General features: G+C 40.2%; 1 protein-coding gene across 10 annotated transcripts in view; it reads right to left on the reverse strand.

The window, feature by feature from the left end:
* Nucleotides 1-16,852, reverse strand: part of CTNNA3 (catenin alpha 3) — a 566,819-nt gene that overhangs the window by 451,146 nt on the left and 98,821 nt on the right. For all 10 annotated transcript variants that reach the window (XR_013838691.1, XR_013838692.1, XM_079975614.1 and 7 more), the window contains one exon: nucleotides 9,760-9,963. Coding sequence is in view for 8 of the 10 variants with exons in the window: in XM_079975614.1 (XP_079831740.1) it covers nucleotides 9,760-9,963 (204 nt within the window). In the remaining 2 variants the exon portion in view is untranslated. The remainder of the gene's footprint in view (nucleotides 1-9,759; nucleotides 9,964-16,852) is intronic.

Genomic DNA, 16,852 nt, shown 5'->3' on the forward strand with positions numbered 1-16,852 from the left:
TTTCATCCATGCTGAGAAATCAATACTGGATATTTGTTCACTTCTGAACCCAACTGTGATCAGCAAGAAAGAAATGTACACTATTCTTGGATTATAAATTTAAGCATTATGCAACATAATACTAATTAAGAAAAGGGGGATGAAGGCCATCCTACCCACCCAACTCACTGGCCTGGCTTTTCATGCCACTTCTATGCCTTGGATGATCTGAGTGTTCGCACTTGAACTTTCTGTCCTATGTTGGGCATATGGTTCAGCTACAGGTAGGTCTCTTTTCCTGCAGTTGCTCAAACTGTTGGGTGGTCTTTACCCATGGATGACATGGCACACCTAAATCAGAAGCTCACCCCCCTGCTATTACTGGACTCCTTTCATTAAGATAAACTGTTATTTTTCTTTCAGCTATCTTAATATGTGGCACACAACCAGCCCACCTAGAAATATATTTAGCCCTTTCTGTCCGTCCCCCCCAATTTTTTCTGGTGCTGCCAGTCTCTCTACCCTGCCCTACCATGCCCATAGCCACAGATACCTGCCCACCCTTGGAAGGCCCCCTGCATACATTTTTTTCTGCCAAAGTTGTGATAGTTAAGAGCCAAATCAAAACTGTATGTGTTTCCCTAAGAAATACCTCAAGGAAGATAAAAAATATGACCATACCCAGCCAACATTGATGAAATAGAAAAAACCATTCCCATCTGTCAACAGGACATCCAGCTTAATGCCCAAAGTAAACCTGATGAACACAGTATTCTGTGCTGCTTTCTGTACCTGAATGAAGCAGGGAGCCTTATGTAGGTCATAAGGCCTATCAACCTGAAATTGTTACAGAACTGAGAAGTGCTCTGTCTCATGAATTTTTGCCCTCTCCTCACAAAGACAGGGAAATTCCAGTCACATTTCTTAGTCAGGCTGCAGTGCCTGGAAATCTGCTTCAAAAGCTGTCAGGCAGATCACAACATGCCGTTTAAAAATGTTGGACTTATTTTTAAAAAATGTTAAAATGAAATTAAATATATTTCTGCAAATCTTAATAAAATTATGTATATACTAAATGAATAAGAGTATAAAACAAATTTAAGATTCTGAATCTCGCTGGCAGGACACAGCATTCTCCCGTTACAAATTTTCTCATCTCACCAATTACTGCAGATAGAAAATGAATATACTTCACAGTTGTATCATTTCCACCCAATAGAGAAACTGCAGGCTTATAATCAAACCTCTCCACATCTGTCCACAAAATCTGTCCCAAATTGTTCAAGGTATCATACAAAGAACAATATACAATAATATATGTACAAGGATACTTTAGATGAGATTCCTGCATTGCCGGGGATTGGACTAGATGACCCTTGGAGTCCCTTCCAACTCCACAATTCTGTGATTCTATGACTCCAACCTGGTATTCAAGTACCACAAGTACAGGTATATTCAGAATACAGCATATTGGTAAACCTTGCTTCTGGGACACTTGAGAGCATCACATTTAACTAGGCTTTAATAAACACCATCCCCGCACTGGGTTTCTTCAAATCCTTACAAGGTAGTACAATATGAATGTAAGCGAAATTATTAAATAATGGAACTTTTTAAGGCACCAGTTCAATTGTTCTGCCCATCTGAAGAGATACATCAGATCAGACAATTCCTGCTTCTAATGCTTTTTAGTGAGCTCCACCCCCAAACTCTGCATATAGTTCAAAAGAAGCCTAATTTCACCACTATGGAACAAACAAATGCATTCCAAGCGTGATTGTTCATGACAGATATTTTTCCTTAGCCAAATGTTTAGCAGCATCACATATGCCACTGTTTGAATTGTTGTTACAGCCAATGCATAAATCAGAAGGGACTGATAGGGCAGTAATAGCCACAATTATATAACTTTGTTTTTAACTATATCCAAGGGACTTCGTTTCTCTGCAGACCACACTTTGAGAAGCTAAGGAACGAGTTTCCTTTATATAGTTCTAATGCTGGTGCACCCTTAGCTCTAAAGTAAAATAAACTCTACATGTTGTGTACAGGTTTCTGTCTGAGAAAACACCACTCCCAAATATCAGAAAAAATATACTTCCTCAATTTTCACCCTGTCTAACCTCCAAAGAGGTGTCTATGGTCTCTTCTGAAAAATAACCCTTTTGTTCTTTTGATAGTTATTCTGCAAGCCTGCCCAAGCAGTGCATTTTCTCTGGGGCGACACATACCCCTAATCATTTTGTGAATCTTTGTACTTTTGTCCATTTACTGTATTTATTTTTTACCAATTTGAACTATAAAATGGTATTTTCTTGAGCCAAAATGAGCGTACCCCTAAACATTTTTTTTAGAAGGAAAAAAAGCACTGTGCCCAAGCATCCATATTTTTCACTGAGGCCCTTCTCAGAATGTTCCCACCACCAGAGGTCAGGCAAGTGGCAACAAAGGAGAGGGCTTTCTCATCTTATCTGTGGTATCCCATCCAGAGGAAGCTTGCCTGGCACCCACTTTGTCACACTTATTTTCTCAGGCATTTTAATAGTTTTTTATTTCAAGTATTGAAAACATGGAAATGAAGCATTTACTCTGCTGTTTTAATGGAGATTTAATGTTGCATTTAATTGCATGTCTTGTTATTCTGTTTTAAACTGCCTTGAAATAAAAATTATGCAGGGTGGTATAAAAAACTTTAAATGCTGTTGTATGTTTACATGCCTATAGAGACTGACTTAAAAAATGCTTCTAAAAATGTGTCTTAGGTAAAGGTAAAGGGTAAAGGGACCCCTGACCATTAGGTCCAGTCATGAACGACTCTGGGGTTGCAGCGCTCATCTCGCTCTATAGGCCGAGTGAGCCGGTGTACAACTTCTGGGTCATGTGGCCAGCATGACTAAGCTGCTTCTGGCGAACCAGAGCAGCGCATGGAAACACCGTTTACCTTCCTGCCAGAGCAGTACCTATTTATCTACTTGTATTCTGACGTGCTTTCGAACTGCTGGGTTGGCAGGAGCAGGGACCAAGCAACGGGAGAGTGTATATATAAAAATCTAAAATTAATAAATCTGTTGTCAGAAATTAAGCCAGTCTCACTTTGGGCATAATTCTCAGATCATAAAAGGAAACTCAAGCACCCAATAATTTCAAGGGGATCAAAACTGCTTACTTTGTATTTTTACTAGTTAAGTGGAATTTTCACTCCTTGTTATGATTGCTAAACAATTGTCCTGTTTCACAAGTCCACTAAGATAAAGAGGGAGGAGAGGGAGCCTCATAGCCAAGGCTCCAAGTAGGTATGCTCAGATCTAGATGTGGATTTAATCACTGTTAACAATACCTGCTCATAAGGAAGATCTCATTCTGCTGAATCAAAACATTGCCTTCTTTCTCCAGTTCTTTAAACAACAAAATCTCAAAGTGGTTTAATAACAGGGCTGAAAGCTTTAACTAATTAATTAGTGTCATTACTGTAACTTGCTATTTCATTAATTGATATAATGTGTAGATTGCTGATTGATTAAACCATGCTGCACAGGAAGAGACAAACCACATTAAGCACAAACACTTGGTGCTGTCACAACTGTTCTGTTAACAAGTTTCATACATCTCTTGACTTCTGTGTTAATAGGCTAGCAAAACTTGTATTGGCAAAGTTCAAAGCCAAGGGGCAGGATCTCATGATTAGATCCTATGTTATAGGCAGTGTTGATGTTATTACTAGTAGATATTTCTTTAGCAAGCAGCTATGTTCAAAATGCAGCAGCAGATATATTGAGTTCCTAAAGTTATGCTAAAAATTACTTTTAAATTACATATATAAGTAACTCAGCAATAAGAATTCCTATTTATTCTTCTGAACAGATCATCAAAACTGATTTATGAAATTACACTTATTAGAATACAATTTATACTTAAAATGTGTTCCAAAAGGGAGCAAAGAACCAGTGACAAAGAAGTCAGGATTTTGCTAGTCAAATACTAGAGAAATATAATGCTCCACTGATTTGAGGCAGGAATATACAAAGTTTACTAAAGTACTTAAGAAGTTTCAGAAGCATTTGCAAAGGCAGACAAAAGCTGAACAACTTTTCTGTTGTTTTCTTAAAAATCCAAGCCCTAATGACACTGATAATTTATTCTGCATGCTTTTTGAGAAAAATACATTTATTTTTAGTTGCTTTTGAGAAAATCTGTACATATATTTGAAAAATGCATTATATTAACTCCTTTCTATCTCAAACAATAATGCTTGGAAGCAACAGCAGTTTCTTTAGAAAGGTCCTAAGTTAAACACCACGGGGAGGCAAACAGAACCCACAGTAAAGGTACAATCAAAGACTTAATACCTTGATTGTACTGTTACTAACTGTGACTGGTTCAACAGCTTTTGCCATTCCTGAACCAGGAAATTCTGGGCACAGTAGTGCATGCTTTGGTCAGGTCATGACTGGATTACTGCAATGCACTCTATGTGGGGCTTCCCTTGCACTTGATCTGGAAGCTACAGTTTGTGCAGAAGCTACAGATAAAAAAAATCCCAGTTCCTCCTCTTTCCCATTCACCCTTAAAAATCCTGAAATGCTCTAGGGCAAATTCCTGGCAGAACTAGCAATGAGATATGAAAATTTAATATAGTTTCTGCAACCATTAATTTGAACAATAGAATGACCTTTGCCATATTTTTAATGCATTTAAAAAAGCAAGCCATGTTAAATACATTAAATTCTTTTCTACTTGCAATGGACTTATTTACAGTAATTTTTGATTTACCTAAGGAAAATTCCTTCTCATGAATTAAAAAGTGTGGTAGCTGTTTAGTCAGTGAACACTTCCAATATTTATTTGCAGTGCTAGGTTATTACCATAATCAAGGATTTATTCTACCTTGGAGGGAGGGAAAATACCATTTTGTTGAAGGCTTCCTGGGAAAAAATGGTCTTCAGCAAACTAATATATTTTGGGTGCTGTCAAGTATACCAAATATGAATTACTGACTATTGTACTGAATCATCCTCTCAAGATCCATGAGCTGTGCATCACTCTATATTTTTCTAGTGGATTCCTCAAATAAGTATCCGATTAATGCTGAAATTGCTGGCTCAGAAACATTTAATGAAGAACAGGACTTAAGCAAGAAAAATCTTTAATCTTGTTTCTCCAGTTCTCCTGGCTAAAAAAAAATAGCAACTTAGGGATCTCCCACATTATTTACCAGAACAGAAACCTCTAGAAGAGAAAAGCAGGTTTAGGAAGCCTGGTTTTTGAATGTGTGTGAACATTTGTCATGGTGGCACCCCAGTTAGAATGCCTACCTCCAATAAGGTCAACCAGAACAAACAATACTGACATTTCAGCAACATGTTAAGACCTCTCAGTTTGCCTGGTCCTCTTCACAATGCTAGTATAGGTATGTTGCTGTAACAAGGAACTGTGTTTAGCTTCGTGTTATGTTTTGTACTTGATTCTATGGTTGTTTTATCTGTTGTTTACATTTTTACATTTTTATTTTTGTATTTATTGTTAATTGGTTTAGGTTTGCTTTTAACTTATGCTAACCATATGATGAAGGGCAGGATAAAAATTAATAATAATAATAATACTGTCGTCGTAGCCTCAGTTTTTGTATATAACCTCCACCACTTTGTTGGCATTGTCACACAGAGTTAATTTGTTTTCCGCCCATTTTCTGTAGAATATATCAACTTCCAAACTACACAACCACAATCTCAATCTTTGTTTGCAAACCCCCCTGTAATGAGAATGTCACAGCAGTGCAGAAATCTCCATCATCAAAGATTAAATAATTCAGGAAGAACTGGAAGTCATTCAAACATTTCTACTCTTCATTTGTACTTGAAAAGCTTGTCACAATGAATAACTGTGATCCCCACAACATTAAGCTCATTTGGAAGCTCTTGTTTCTCTAAATCAAAATATATTTTTGCTGGGATCATGCATTTTATAAGCAAATGGATCCTTCAAGTTCTTCAAAGCAATAAGAATAAAATACAACAAATCTTTAATCATGATACCTAGAGTGGGTATCATCTTTTTAACTATAGGGTCATTGCCTTCTGCACCCAGGACATGCAGATGGAGAGAGAATTATAAAATAACACAGCAAAAAATATCATAATCCACCTTAGACCCTATTCTTGATGTAATACAGGATAGTAGAGGACTTGCTCTGACTAGTAATTCCAGGCAGCTCACTACCCACCTCTCAATGTGAGGAAGGTGTTTGAGATCCCTGGCACACAGAGTATCATAGTTGACAGCTGTAATATTAAACTGAAACATGTAAAGCTCAGCATCCCAGTTTCAATAGCAGGATCCAGTCTGTTTGTTCACCTTGTGCATTTATCTTCAATATTACTGTATATATTTTCTGCTAGGAATCATGTTGTGTAATAAAACTGTACAGCCATGAGACAAGAGGAGATTAAATGAGCCCTAAGAGAACTGTTGGAAGGCAGCCTTGTATCCCTTAATCTGATGCTATTGTCTCTTCTTATTGTCAGCCCATGGTATGCATTTCTAATTTTGGATTCTCTCCACTATACATCTATGGATACAGCATGTCTCAATTTAGGCACTGTTTTAAAGCATTTTCATAGAGCTTTGTGTTCTTAGAGTGTATTTTGTTTTGCAGATTTTAGCATCTACCCTTAATACTTCAAATCTAGACCATTAATTCTGACTTAGAAGAACATCCTAGGGCTAATGCAAATGAATCCTGGGTGCATGGCAGCTCCTGAAAATTTGATTGCTCAGTGGCTCCTGGCAATCAAATTTTAAGCAGCTACAATGCTCAGCAAGTCATTATAATGAAATGTAATGAAAAATTGCAGCACAAATGCAAAGTGTAGCTTCTTGTTTGATTCAGGCAGCCTTCTTCTGTGATAGGGATTCATATTTTTTATTTATTTCAAATGTATTATGTTCTAAGCTTTTCATATACCAGCTACCTCAAAGACAAAGGAACTGACAGCAGACCTTCATTTATTCAAATAATACTCCAGGCATCATTCAAAATAGAAGTATGGGTAAATTACATTAAACTAGGTTACAGAAACATGGGAATATGAGAGACCTGAATTTTCTGATAACTGGGAATGAACAACAGTGAGGGGGTTTCTATACTTACATCACATATAATGAACCCACAGGGTCCCCTTAACCTTGCACAATTCATCTACTCTCTCTAAAAGGATGTGACTATGTTAAGAAATAAACGAAACTGCTTGCCTAGAAAAGGTGCATGAAATATTTGGAGTCTCCATTTCTCATATATATAGTTCTCACATCCTGAAAATGGATATTTTACACTGTTCTGCACATGTCCAATTATCCCCTGGATCAGGCACAGGTTAATAATTGGAACAGAGTATTGTTGCTAAAATTCCACATACTCATTGCAAACAAACAAAAATCTTCCAAGCATGCTGCAGTCTACTGTCCAATCAAGAGCAGCTAGCCTTATTATGGAAGCATGCAACTTAGGAATCCATAGAAAGTTGCTTTTTTCTAGATACAGACAATCTGTTCATCCAGCCCAGGGATGGATAATCTTTTTCAGGGTAAGAGCTGCATGTCAGATGGATGTGGTAATTCTTCTTATTTTTTAAATACCTGGGCAGGTATCACAGGCTCCAGAGAATCATAGCAGTGGACCTGTGGTAGTGGCCAGTGTAAATTATAGGGCTTCTCCATACAAATGTTCAAAAAAGGAATTGTATTGTTGCTATACGTATCCTAGCTGGAGAAGGCATGGAGCCTAGCTGTGAAGAGATAACCATGCTTCCATTTATTTTACAGCCTTTGCTTGTAAACAATACCGTACATCAAGATGATGATGCAGCAGCAACAAAAGGTGGTATTTATATATATTTTACTTGGAGCTGATCTACTAAAAATAATTACTCTTAATAAAAAGAGTAAGGTCCAGTAGCACCTTATAGACCAACTAAGTTTTTCTGGTATAAGCTTTCAGATCTGAAGAAGTGTGCTTCCACATGAAAGCTTATACCAGAACAAACTTAGTTGGTCTATAAGGTGCTACTGAACAATTTTTTATTTTTTATTATTTTTATTTTGACTGTGTCAGACCAACACGGCTACCTTCCTGAATCTATAATTACTCTTACTTAGTCATTAATTTCAGTTGGTCTCCTCTGGGCAAAACTTGGCTGAATATCACCTTGCAGCTCCTAAAATGGAAGTGTCAGATGGAACCTCCTGGGTATTGCCTTAATCTCTGGAAAATCTTTTTTTTAAAAAAAACAAAAACAAAAAACCAAGATGGGTTGAGAGTTCCCTATTCTGTGGTTATACTCCATAGGAGCACACAGGCATTTCATTCCTTTAAAAGACAGAATGAAAGGTGGGAATATACAAGTTCACACAATGGTGTCCACATCTGTGAATACAGTGGTACCTCTGGTTGCGAATGGGATCCGTTCCGGTGGCCCGTTCGCAACCTGAAAAGAATGCAACCCACATGTGCGCACGCGCAGGTTGCGATTTGCCGCTTCTGTGCATGTGTGTGATGTCATTTTGTGCGTCTGCGCATGTGCGAGTGATGAAACCCGGAAGTAACCCTTTCCGGTACTTCTGGGTCGCCGCGGAACGCAACCTGAAAATGCACAACCTGAAGCAAACGTAACATGAGGTATGACTGTAGTTGTATCTTTGCCGTTACAGAAAATAATCAGTAAGTAACTATGGCATTCATTCAGCCACATTAACAATACATGTTCTATCTGGGTGAAGAATCCCATTTTCCCAATTTGAATATGACGAATATTCAATAGAGGAAGGATACCTGGATTCTGTGCAACAAATAACTGAAATAATTGTACTAGAAATAATCACACATTTTTCTCTGTTTACCCATCTTCCTTTCCTGTTTTCCCTATTGTTTTCATCTTATTAAATTCATATATATTGTAGATATCTCTCTATAGCTATGATAAAATACTGAAAGCACTAAATGATCAATAAAGCTTGGGGGGGGGGACCTGAGAGAACACATAGCGTCAATAGTTTGTACACCTGAGAAGAAAGTAAAAGAATATCATGTCTCAACATGAATACCATTAGCTACTCAACAAAACTCATTCCCAAATTGTCTTCTGAATAAGAGTAAGATATCTATCTGTTCAACACAGAGGTTATGTTTCCAAATCAAACACTGGATGAAGTAGTTCTGTCTAGTAGCGTTGCTGGTATTTGTTGTATCTCTTTACTGCCAGTAACATTCACTATAGTAGTGGTTCAATCAAAAGTCTACCTCCAACATCTAAGCATTGTCTTTTCAGAATACATTATAAACATTTCAGATTTGTGAATCTAAGACTTTCCCCTACTGAACACTGGCCCCTTAAGATCACTCCTGACATACTGCTATTTTTAAAAGTAACCACATGTACCAGGAAAATGTTTACAGAATAATAATCACAGATATCTTATTTCTAATGTTCTGAGAAAACAAGAAGGCTAAAAAAAATAAATTACTTACCATCTCCTTTTCTGTTGACTTTTGCAAAAATGGCACCATAGAGCACCATGGGTTAAGGTCGACTTTGTACATATACAACATATTAAGTATTATTCTGAGAATCAGCAGTATATAAATACCTTTCAGAAAACTTTGACTAAGCTTTATTTTCAAAGTACTACTCAGTAGACACCAATAACTATTGGACTACCTTCATATAAGCAGCAGTGCAGAAAACAGTGACAAACAGGAAGAGTGGGTGGAGTAAAACATTCACTTACATTATTCATGTACTCTGAAAGAAGATCTTGGAGGGCTTGGCGAATAGCATTGCACTCCGTGATAATGCGCTCACGGTGAATATCACGTGTGCAAGAAGAATCTGCTAACAAAGCAGCACCACTGATAATTCCTTCTAAACGCTTTTCTAGCGATGGCCTTATTTTGTCTTCCTTCACAGTAAGAGGATCCAAGACAACCAGATTCTATAGGGAAAGATAAAAATGGGGCAATAAGAAGAGTACTCATGCTCACACTGGTCTTCTTGAACACATAGCTGGAATGCATATATCATATCCCCAGTGTAACCATCCTACTGTTTGAATCTTGAGAATCTTCATCTCTGAAGGACAGCAAGAAATTCAAAGCAAAGTTGTACATTTATATGGTTCTCAAGCAAAGATCTTGTCCATTGGGTACATTACAATACATGCAATAGATGGCTGCAAAATGCCCATTGGCAGACAACCAGGGCAGACCAATTGTATTATCTGTTTATGCGCTGGCCAGGGCCAGCCCACAGCAAGGTGAGGTGACTGCCTCAGGTGGCAGGATCCGCTGGGGCAGCAGATCCTGATGTCAATTTTTCTTCCTCCCCTGTTCCTGATGTAGCTCTTCCCTAACCCTTTCTTCTCTAGCAGGGAGGGGAGGTGCCATTTTGTTGTCCACCTCAGATGCCAGAATGTCTTGAGCGCTAGTTACCTTAGAAAACCTGGAGTGTCAGTGCATATAATATGCATATAATATGTGAGATTTGCTCAGATTTTTAGCAGAATGGGGTGGGGGTGGGGTGGGGGTGTAATAATCCACTTCTCATCAATAGCAAGATAGGAATTAGCTCAACACTGAGATTTATTTATTTTTTAAGCCCATCCCTACTCACACCCTGTCTCTTCTCTCCCTTGAATGACCCTGTGTCATTCAAACCCCATGGCCCACAGAGCAGTTATTGCTGAATGAAGTATAATAAATGTGGCAGAAAGCACAATCTGGTTTCTCCTGCATATGAAGAATTAGATTACTATAGGCAGAGGTTTTCAACTTTTTTGAGTCCACAGCTCCCTTGACCAACTACATTCTTTCAGCAGCATCCCTGTGGGGCTCAGGAGCCCAGTTATGTCACCTCTCACCTGCAGAGCTGGCAGCCTCTCACCTTTTGAACAGCCTCCCTTGTGGAGTGTTTCCTCAGCCTCCTCTCCTCCCTTTTCCTTGCGAGTCCTCCAGGCAGCCACTGCTGCCACCCTGGTCCCCGGGCTGCTCCCCCTGCCCCAAAGAGAGGTGCCTCCTCACACTGCCCCACAGGGACCTGGGAAGCAGCTTGAGGAGCTTGCAGCCCGGGCTGCTACAGCAAATGGCTGTGCACGCCTTTGGGAGGCAGAGATGCAAGAGGGCATGGCTCACTGGTTGCAACCCCCTGCCCTATGTTAATTTTATGTTTGAAAACTGCCCTAAGAACTTATAGCTGATGGTGCACTAAATACATTCCTAAAATAAAGTAAAATAAATTGGCCTCAAAGATGATGATGGATTCCTAGCCCAGTTCCTTTTATCAAATGACAAACTCTGATGTGAAATTCCTCTTCATAGTTTGATCATGGGGCAGATAAAGGAACTGGCCTCAGAAATACTTTTCCATGGATGCTAACTTGCAGAAGTAGTTTTATAAATTAGCATAATTATCTATTTTTCATATATTTTTATACTGCTTACCATTACAAGTAAATCTCAAAGACAGAACTAAAATACATTAAAACAATTTCAATAAAAATGTTACAGAGATCATCAATAATAAAAAGCAGTAGTAGCAACAATAAATATCATTTCAGCTTCTGCATGCATCTGACCCCTCCATTTTCTTCCAATAAATGTTGCTCTTGCTGCAAGTGGGGCATCTTTAAATGGGAAATTCATGGGGTTCTCCTGCCACTATTCCATGCATTTAAGTGATCCTGAGCCCTCTCAATAAGGCAAGACATATGCAAATAAATGCTGGTGATCTACTGCTTGGGATTTGAGGGTTAAGTGTTTGAAGAAAAAAATTAATGAAATGGATTGTGCATTCTGTAAAGTGAGGTTTGTTTAACTAGAAAATTTTGAATGAATACATCAAGATTCTCTCTGTGTGTATGAAATTCCTTTATCTGAAAATGGAATAATGTTGCTTTGTTTATCCAAAAGCATTATCAATTTCATAATATCTAATTTAAGCAAATCACTTTCCTAACTCACGATAATGGCAACAGACATTAGAAATTCATCAAACTATTACATTTCTTTCTTTCTTTTTCTTTTTGCAGGACTCTCTTCTCACAGCAGGGTGAGTCTGCCTGATTGCAAAGGGAAATCACACATGAGAGAGAACTCTTCTGGGAGTCTTTTTCTAACTACAATACGAATTCATGAAAATTAGCAGTATTTAATTAAGCAAGAAATATCTTTTTCTGTGACTTCTTTCAGAGAGGAAAATTAAGGAACTGCGGCAACGAAAGTTTAATTTGGGGTTGTGTGGGGCATTTTGAGGAACTATGTACTATAATGAAAACAAACACATTTGTAGAAATGTCTGAATGAACAAACTAAATTTTAAAATGCTGGGCCAGCCCCTGCACCTGGTTGGCCTTGTGAGTGAGGCCCACCCCACCTGGAATGTCCAGTGTGGCCAGAGGTGGGTGGTACCAGCTGCCCATCCACTCCCCTGTCCACACAAGAAGATGACGGCCTCCCAGGACCCACTGTAACTTTATGGAGACAGAGAAAGCTATATTTAAACTCTGACTTTTTTCATATAATCTAACTTTCCATTTTGATGTGATCAAATGGGTCACCTTCCACATAGTTGTTCCTTAGTGGATTCTGACCAAACATCAGCATCAATGAAGCCAAATCTATGAGAAGACTGCATTCATCTTCTAAAGAGATGGCTGTCAGTGGGTTGAGAGGCAAAAGAATTAGAGTAACTTTAGAAGGTTTCGGCATTTCAAAAGTTTGAGAAACATCAGCATTGGTCAAATCTTTTTCTTAAAAAAAACTAGACTTTAAGAAACTGCTCTCAGCAAATACCATATTTTTTGCACCATAACACTCACTTTTTTCCTCCTAGAAAGTAAGGGGAAATGTCTGTGCGTGTTATGGAGGGTATGCCTACGGGTGGCATGCCTACGGATTTTCCTCCTCTAAAAACTACATGTGTGTTATGGTCAGGTGTGTGTTATAGAGCAAAAAATACGGTATGTACCGAGAGGCTTGTGTTAAAGTTTCCTTCAAAATGACTGTCATCTGAAACAACCAGCAGCTAAAATGGTGTAGGAAGATAAAACTAAAAAGCTGAAATGAGCAGGCCCTTCCTGTGCCCTCTTATTTCCATCAAATATCTTAAGCTAGCAAAATCTCAAGAATATTATAACCAAGACACTGCTACAAGGTACATCAAATCATCAAGCTCTGTTAACAAATTATTCAATAATTACACTTGCCCACTCTAATGTACAGAGTTTGTGGATGAGATTTTGCAGGCTGTCCCAACTTTAGATTTCAGTATATATGTTGCTATTATTTTTCAAGGAATTGGTCTACATCATATGCTTATGCCCTGCTTCCTTACTCTGGATTGTGAATGCAGATTGACATTCCAAAGAGAAAGCATTCCTATTAGAGGTACTGCCAAGGCCCGTCCTTCAACCATAATTGTTGATCTGTGATTTGCAGTCTGAGTCCCTTCACTTGCAATTCTAATGTTCCAATCGGAGGGATTGATAATTTTGGTAGAGCTAGGCAATCCATTAAAAACCATACTGACAAAGTGAAGGAGAACAGAGAAAATGGGTGGTATTCAACTTTTTTAAAAAAAACAACTAGGCCCACTGAAATTAATAATCATGACTAAGTTAGGTCAATTAATTTCTGTGGGTCTACTGTGAGTAAAAGTAGACCACCCAATGTTTTTTTAAAAAAATATTCAAAATTCTCAACTTACTTAAAAATAATAATAATTATATGTAGTATGGCCAAATGCTGCAGTGGTGATCATAAATTCATTTTATATTAGTTCACCATAATTTCAACACAAGAAAGTGATGTTTGATTCATGATGTGGTGTTTTAATTCTTACTACAACTTCTATCAAATCTCTATGTTTCCTTCATTAAAAAAAAAGAACTGAGGGTGGAGGAAGACTGAAGATAAAGAGCCATCTTATTATCCAATTGAGCTTACCAACAGAAATCTGATATGTGCTGGGCAACTTGCATTGATGAGTTTAAAAGGAGCAGTAACGAAATCAATACAAATGAGTGAGCATTTGCAGTAGACAGATCTGATCAAACAGATTTTTTAATCTGTCCTGCCTGAGTGCTTCATGCGTTTTGCTCCTGTAGAATTAATGGTGTGGTAAGAAGATATTAGATTTAAATGGAATGCTTAGCTACAGACTTTTCCACCAAGTTTCCAGTTTTATACATCATCTGAAATACTCGTAACAGCGCCACTCTAACTTGGTTTCACTTCAGATTAGAGACACCGACAAAACTCTCTCTCAGAAAAGAAATTGGAGGGGGCCTCCTTAACATCCTCCTCAAAGATAAGATTAGCTTTTTTAAGCCCCTGAATTCTTCGCCACTTTTGACTGAAGTCTAAACTGGAGAAGGATTGCCATCTTGGACCCCAGCAAGGTTTTTCTCCCTGTCCTATAGAAGCTAAAGGAGTGGCTCAACTCCATTAGCTTGCAAGGAATGAGGACTCTAAAGAGCCCATCTTAAGGGTCACTCCTGCACCCACAAATCCCCCCCCAAAAAACCCCCAATGCAATTTAATGAACTGTCTTAACTCCATTAGCTTGCTTTGGGGGTGGAAAAACCCTTGCAGGGAACATTGAAGGTAATAATAATAATAATAAATTTTATTTATATCCCGCCCTCCCCAGCCAAAGCCGAGCTCAGGGCGGCTAACAACAATAAAACAGTACAAAAGTACAGCACAAACAACACTCAAAAATCATTCATTATAAAATTAATTAAATTCAAGCCACTGGCCACCATTGGGCCAGAGCTCCGCAAAGATTGCCAAGGGAGGGAGTCAGGCTGTGCCCTGGCCAAAGGCCTGGCGGAACAGCTCTGTCTTGCAGGCCCTGCGGAAAGATGTCAAGTCCCGCAGGGCCCTAGTCTCTTGTGACAGAGTGTTCCACCAGGTCGGAGCCACAGCCGAAAAAGCCCTGGCTCTAGTTGAGGCCAGCCTAACTTCTCTGTGGCCTGGGACCTTCAAGATGTTTTTATTTGAAGACCGTAAGTTTCTCTGTGGGGCATACCAGGAGAGGCGGTCCCGTAGGTACGAGGGTCCTAGGCCGTATAGGGCTTTAAAGGTTAAAACCAGCACCTTAAACCTGATCCTGTACTCCACCGGGAGCCAGTGCAGCTGGTATAGCACCGGGTGAATGTGATCTCGCAGCGAAGACCCCGTAAGAAGTCTCCCTGCAGCATTCTGCACCCGCTGGAGTTTCTGGGTCAGTCTCAAGGGCAGACCCACGTAGAGCGAGTTACAATAATCCAGTCTGGAGGTGACCGTCGCGTGGATCACAGTGGCTAGGTCAGGGTGAGAGAGGTAAGGAGCCAACTGCTTAGCTTGGCTGAGATGGAAAAATGCCGCCTTTGTTATAGCTGCAATCTGCACCTCCATGGAAAGGGAGGTGTCGAAGATTACACCCAAACTCTTAACGGACGGTGCTGTCACTAATTGCGCCCCCGCAAGAGATGGAAGTTGCCCCCCCAATCCCATATCATCCCGTCCCAGCCACAGGACCTCTGTCTTCGAAGGATTTAGCTTCAACCGGCTCCCACGTAACCATCCAGCCACAGCTTCCAAACATCTGGTCAGTGTGTCTGGGGCTGGGTCAGGATGGCCATCCATCAACAGATATAGTTGGGTGTCATCGGCATACTGATGGCAACCCAGCCCAAGACTCCGGACAAGCTGGGCGAGGGGGCGCATAAAGATGTTGAAAAGCATTGGGGAGAGTATCGCACCCTGAGGTACTCCACACACCAAGGAGTGGCATGATGACAATTCCCCCCCAAGCGCCACCCTCTGTCCCCGACCAGAGAGAAACGAGCACAGCCACTGAAGGACTGTGCCCTGGATCCCCACGTCGGCAAGGCGGTGGTCCAGAAGTTCGTGATCGACCATGTCGAAAGCTGCTGACAGATCTAGAAGAATCAGCAGCCCCGACCCGCCTCAATCCAGCTGTCTACGAAGATAATCTGTTAGGGCAACCAGAGCCGTCTCAGTCCCATGACTAGTGCGGAAGCCGGACTGGAATGGATCCAGAGCCGATGTTTCATCCAGAAACCCACCAAGCTGTTCAGCAACCGCTCTCTCAATCACCTTACCCAGGAAAGGAAGATTCGAAACCGGGCGCTAATTGGATAGATCTAAAGGATCTAATGATGTTTTCTTTAAGAGCGGGCGCACCACTGCCTCCTTCAGTTCCCCTGGGAATGTCCCCGTGCCAAGGGACAAATTGATGATATCCCCCAGGAGGGCCCGCACCTCGTCTGTACACACTCTAATCAGCCAAGACGGGCACGGGTCGAGAGGACAGGTGGTGGGCTTTCCAGCTCGGAGGAGTCTGTCCACATCGGCTGGGGATATCCGGTCAAAGTGATCCAATACTGGACCCGAGGACAGTCGAGGGGCCTCCAGTTCCTTTATTGTATCCAAATTGGCAGGGAGGTCATGGCGGAGCAACAAGACCTTCTCCACAAAAAAGCTTGCAAATGCCTCACAGCTGTGTGTCAAATTGTTATTTAAATTTGGCTGTCCCTCAAGGGACATTAAAGACCTGATTATACTAAATAATTGCGCCGGGCGAGAGCTAGCGGATGCAATGGAGGTCGAGAAGTAAGACTTCTTAGCAGCCTTCACCGCCATCTCGTAGGTTTTCATAAAAGCCCTATAAGATGTTCTTGAGGCTCTGTCACGGGCACCCCGCCATACTCGCTCTAGCCGTCTGAGGTCCCGCTTCATTTTCCGGAGCTCCTCGGTAAACCAGGGAGCCTGGTTTCTGTGGGGTCACAGAGGGCACTTCAGTGCGATCTCATCGATGGC

The sequence above is a fragment of the Podarcis cretensis genome, assembly GCF_951804945.1.
Source record: "Podarcis cretensis genome assembly, chromosome: 5".
NCBI classification, from domain to species: domain Eukaryota; kingdom Metazoa; phylum Chordata; class Lepidosauria; order Squamata; family Lacertidae; genus Podarcis; species Podarcis cretensis.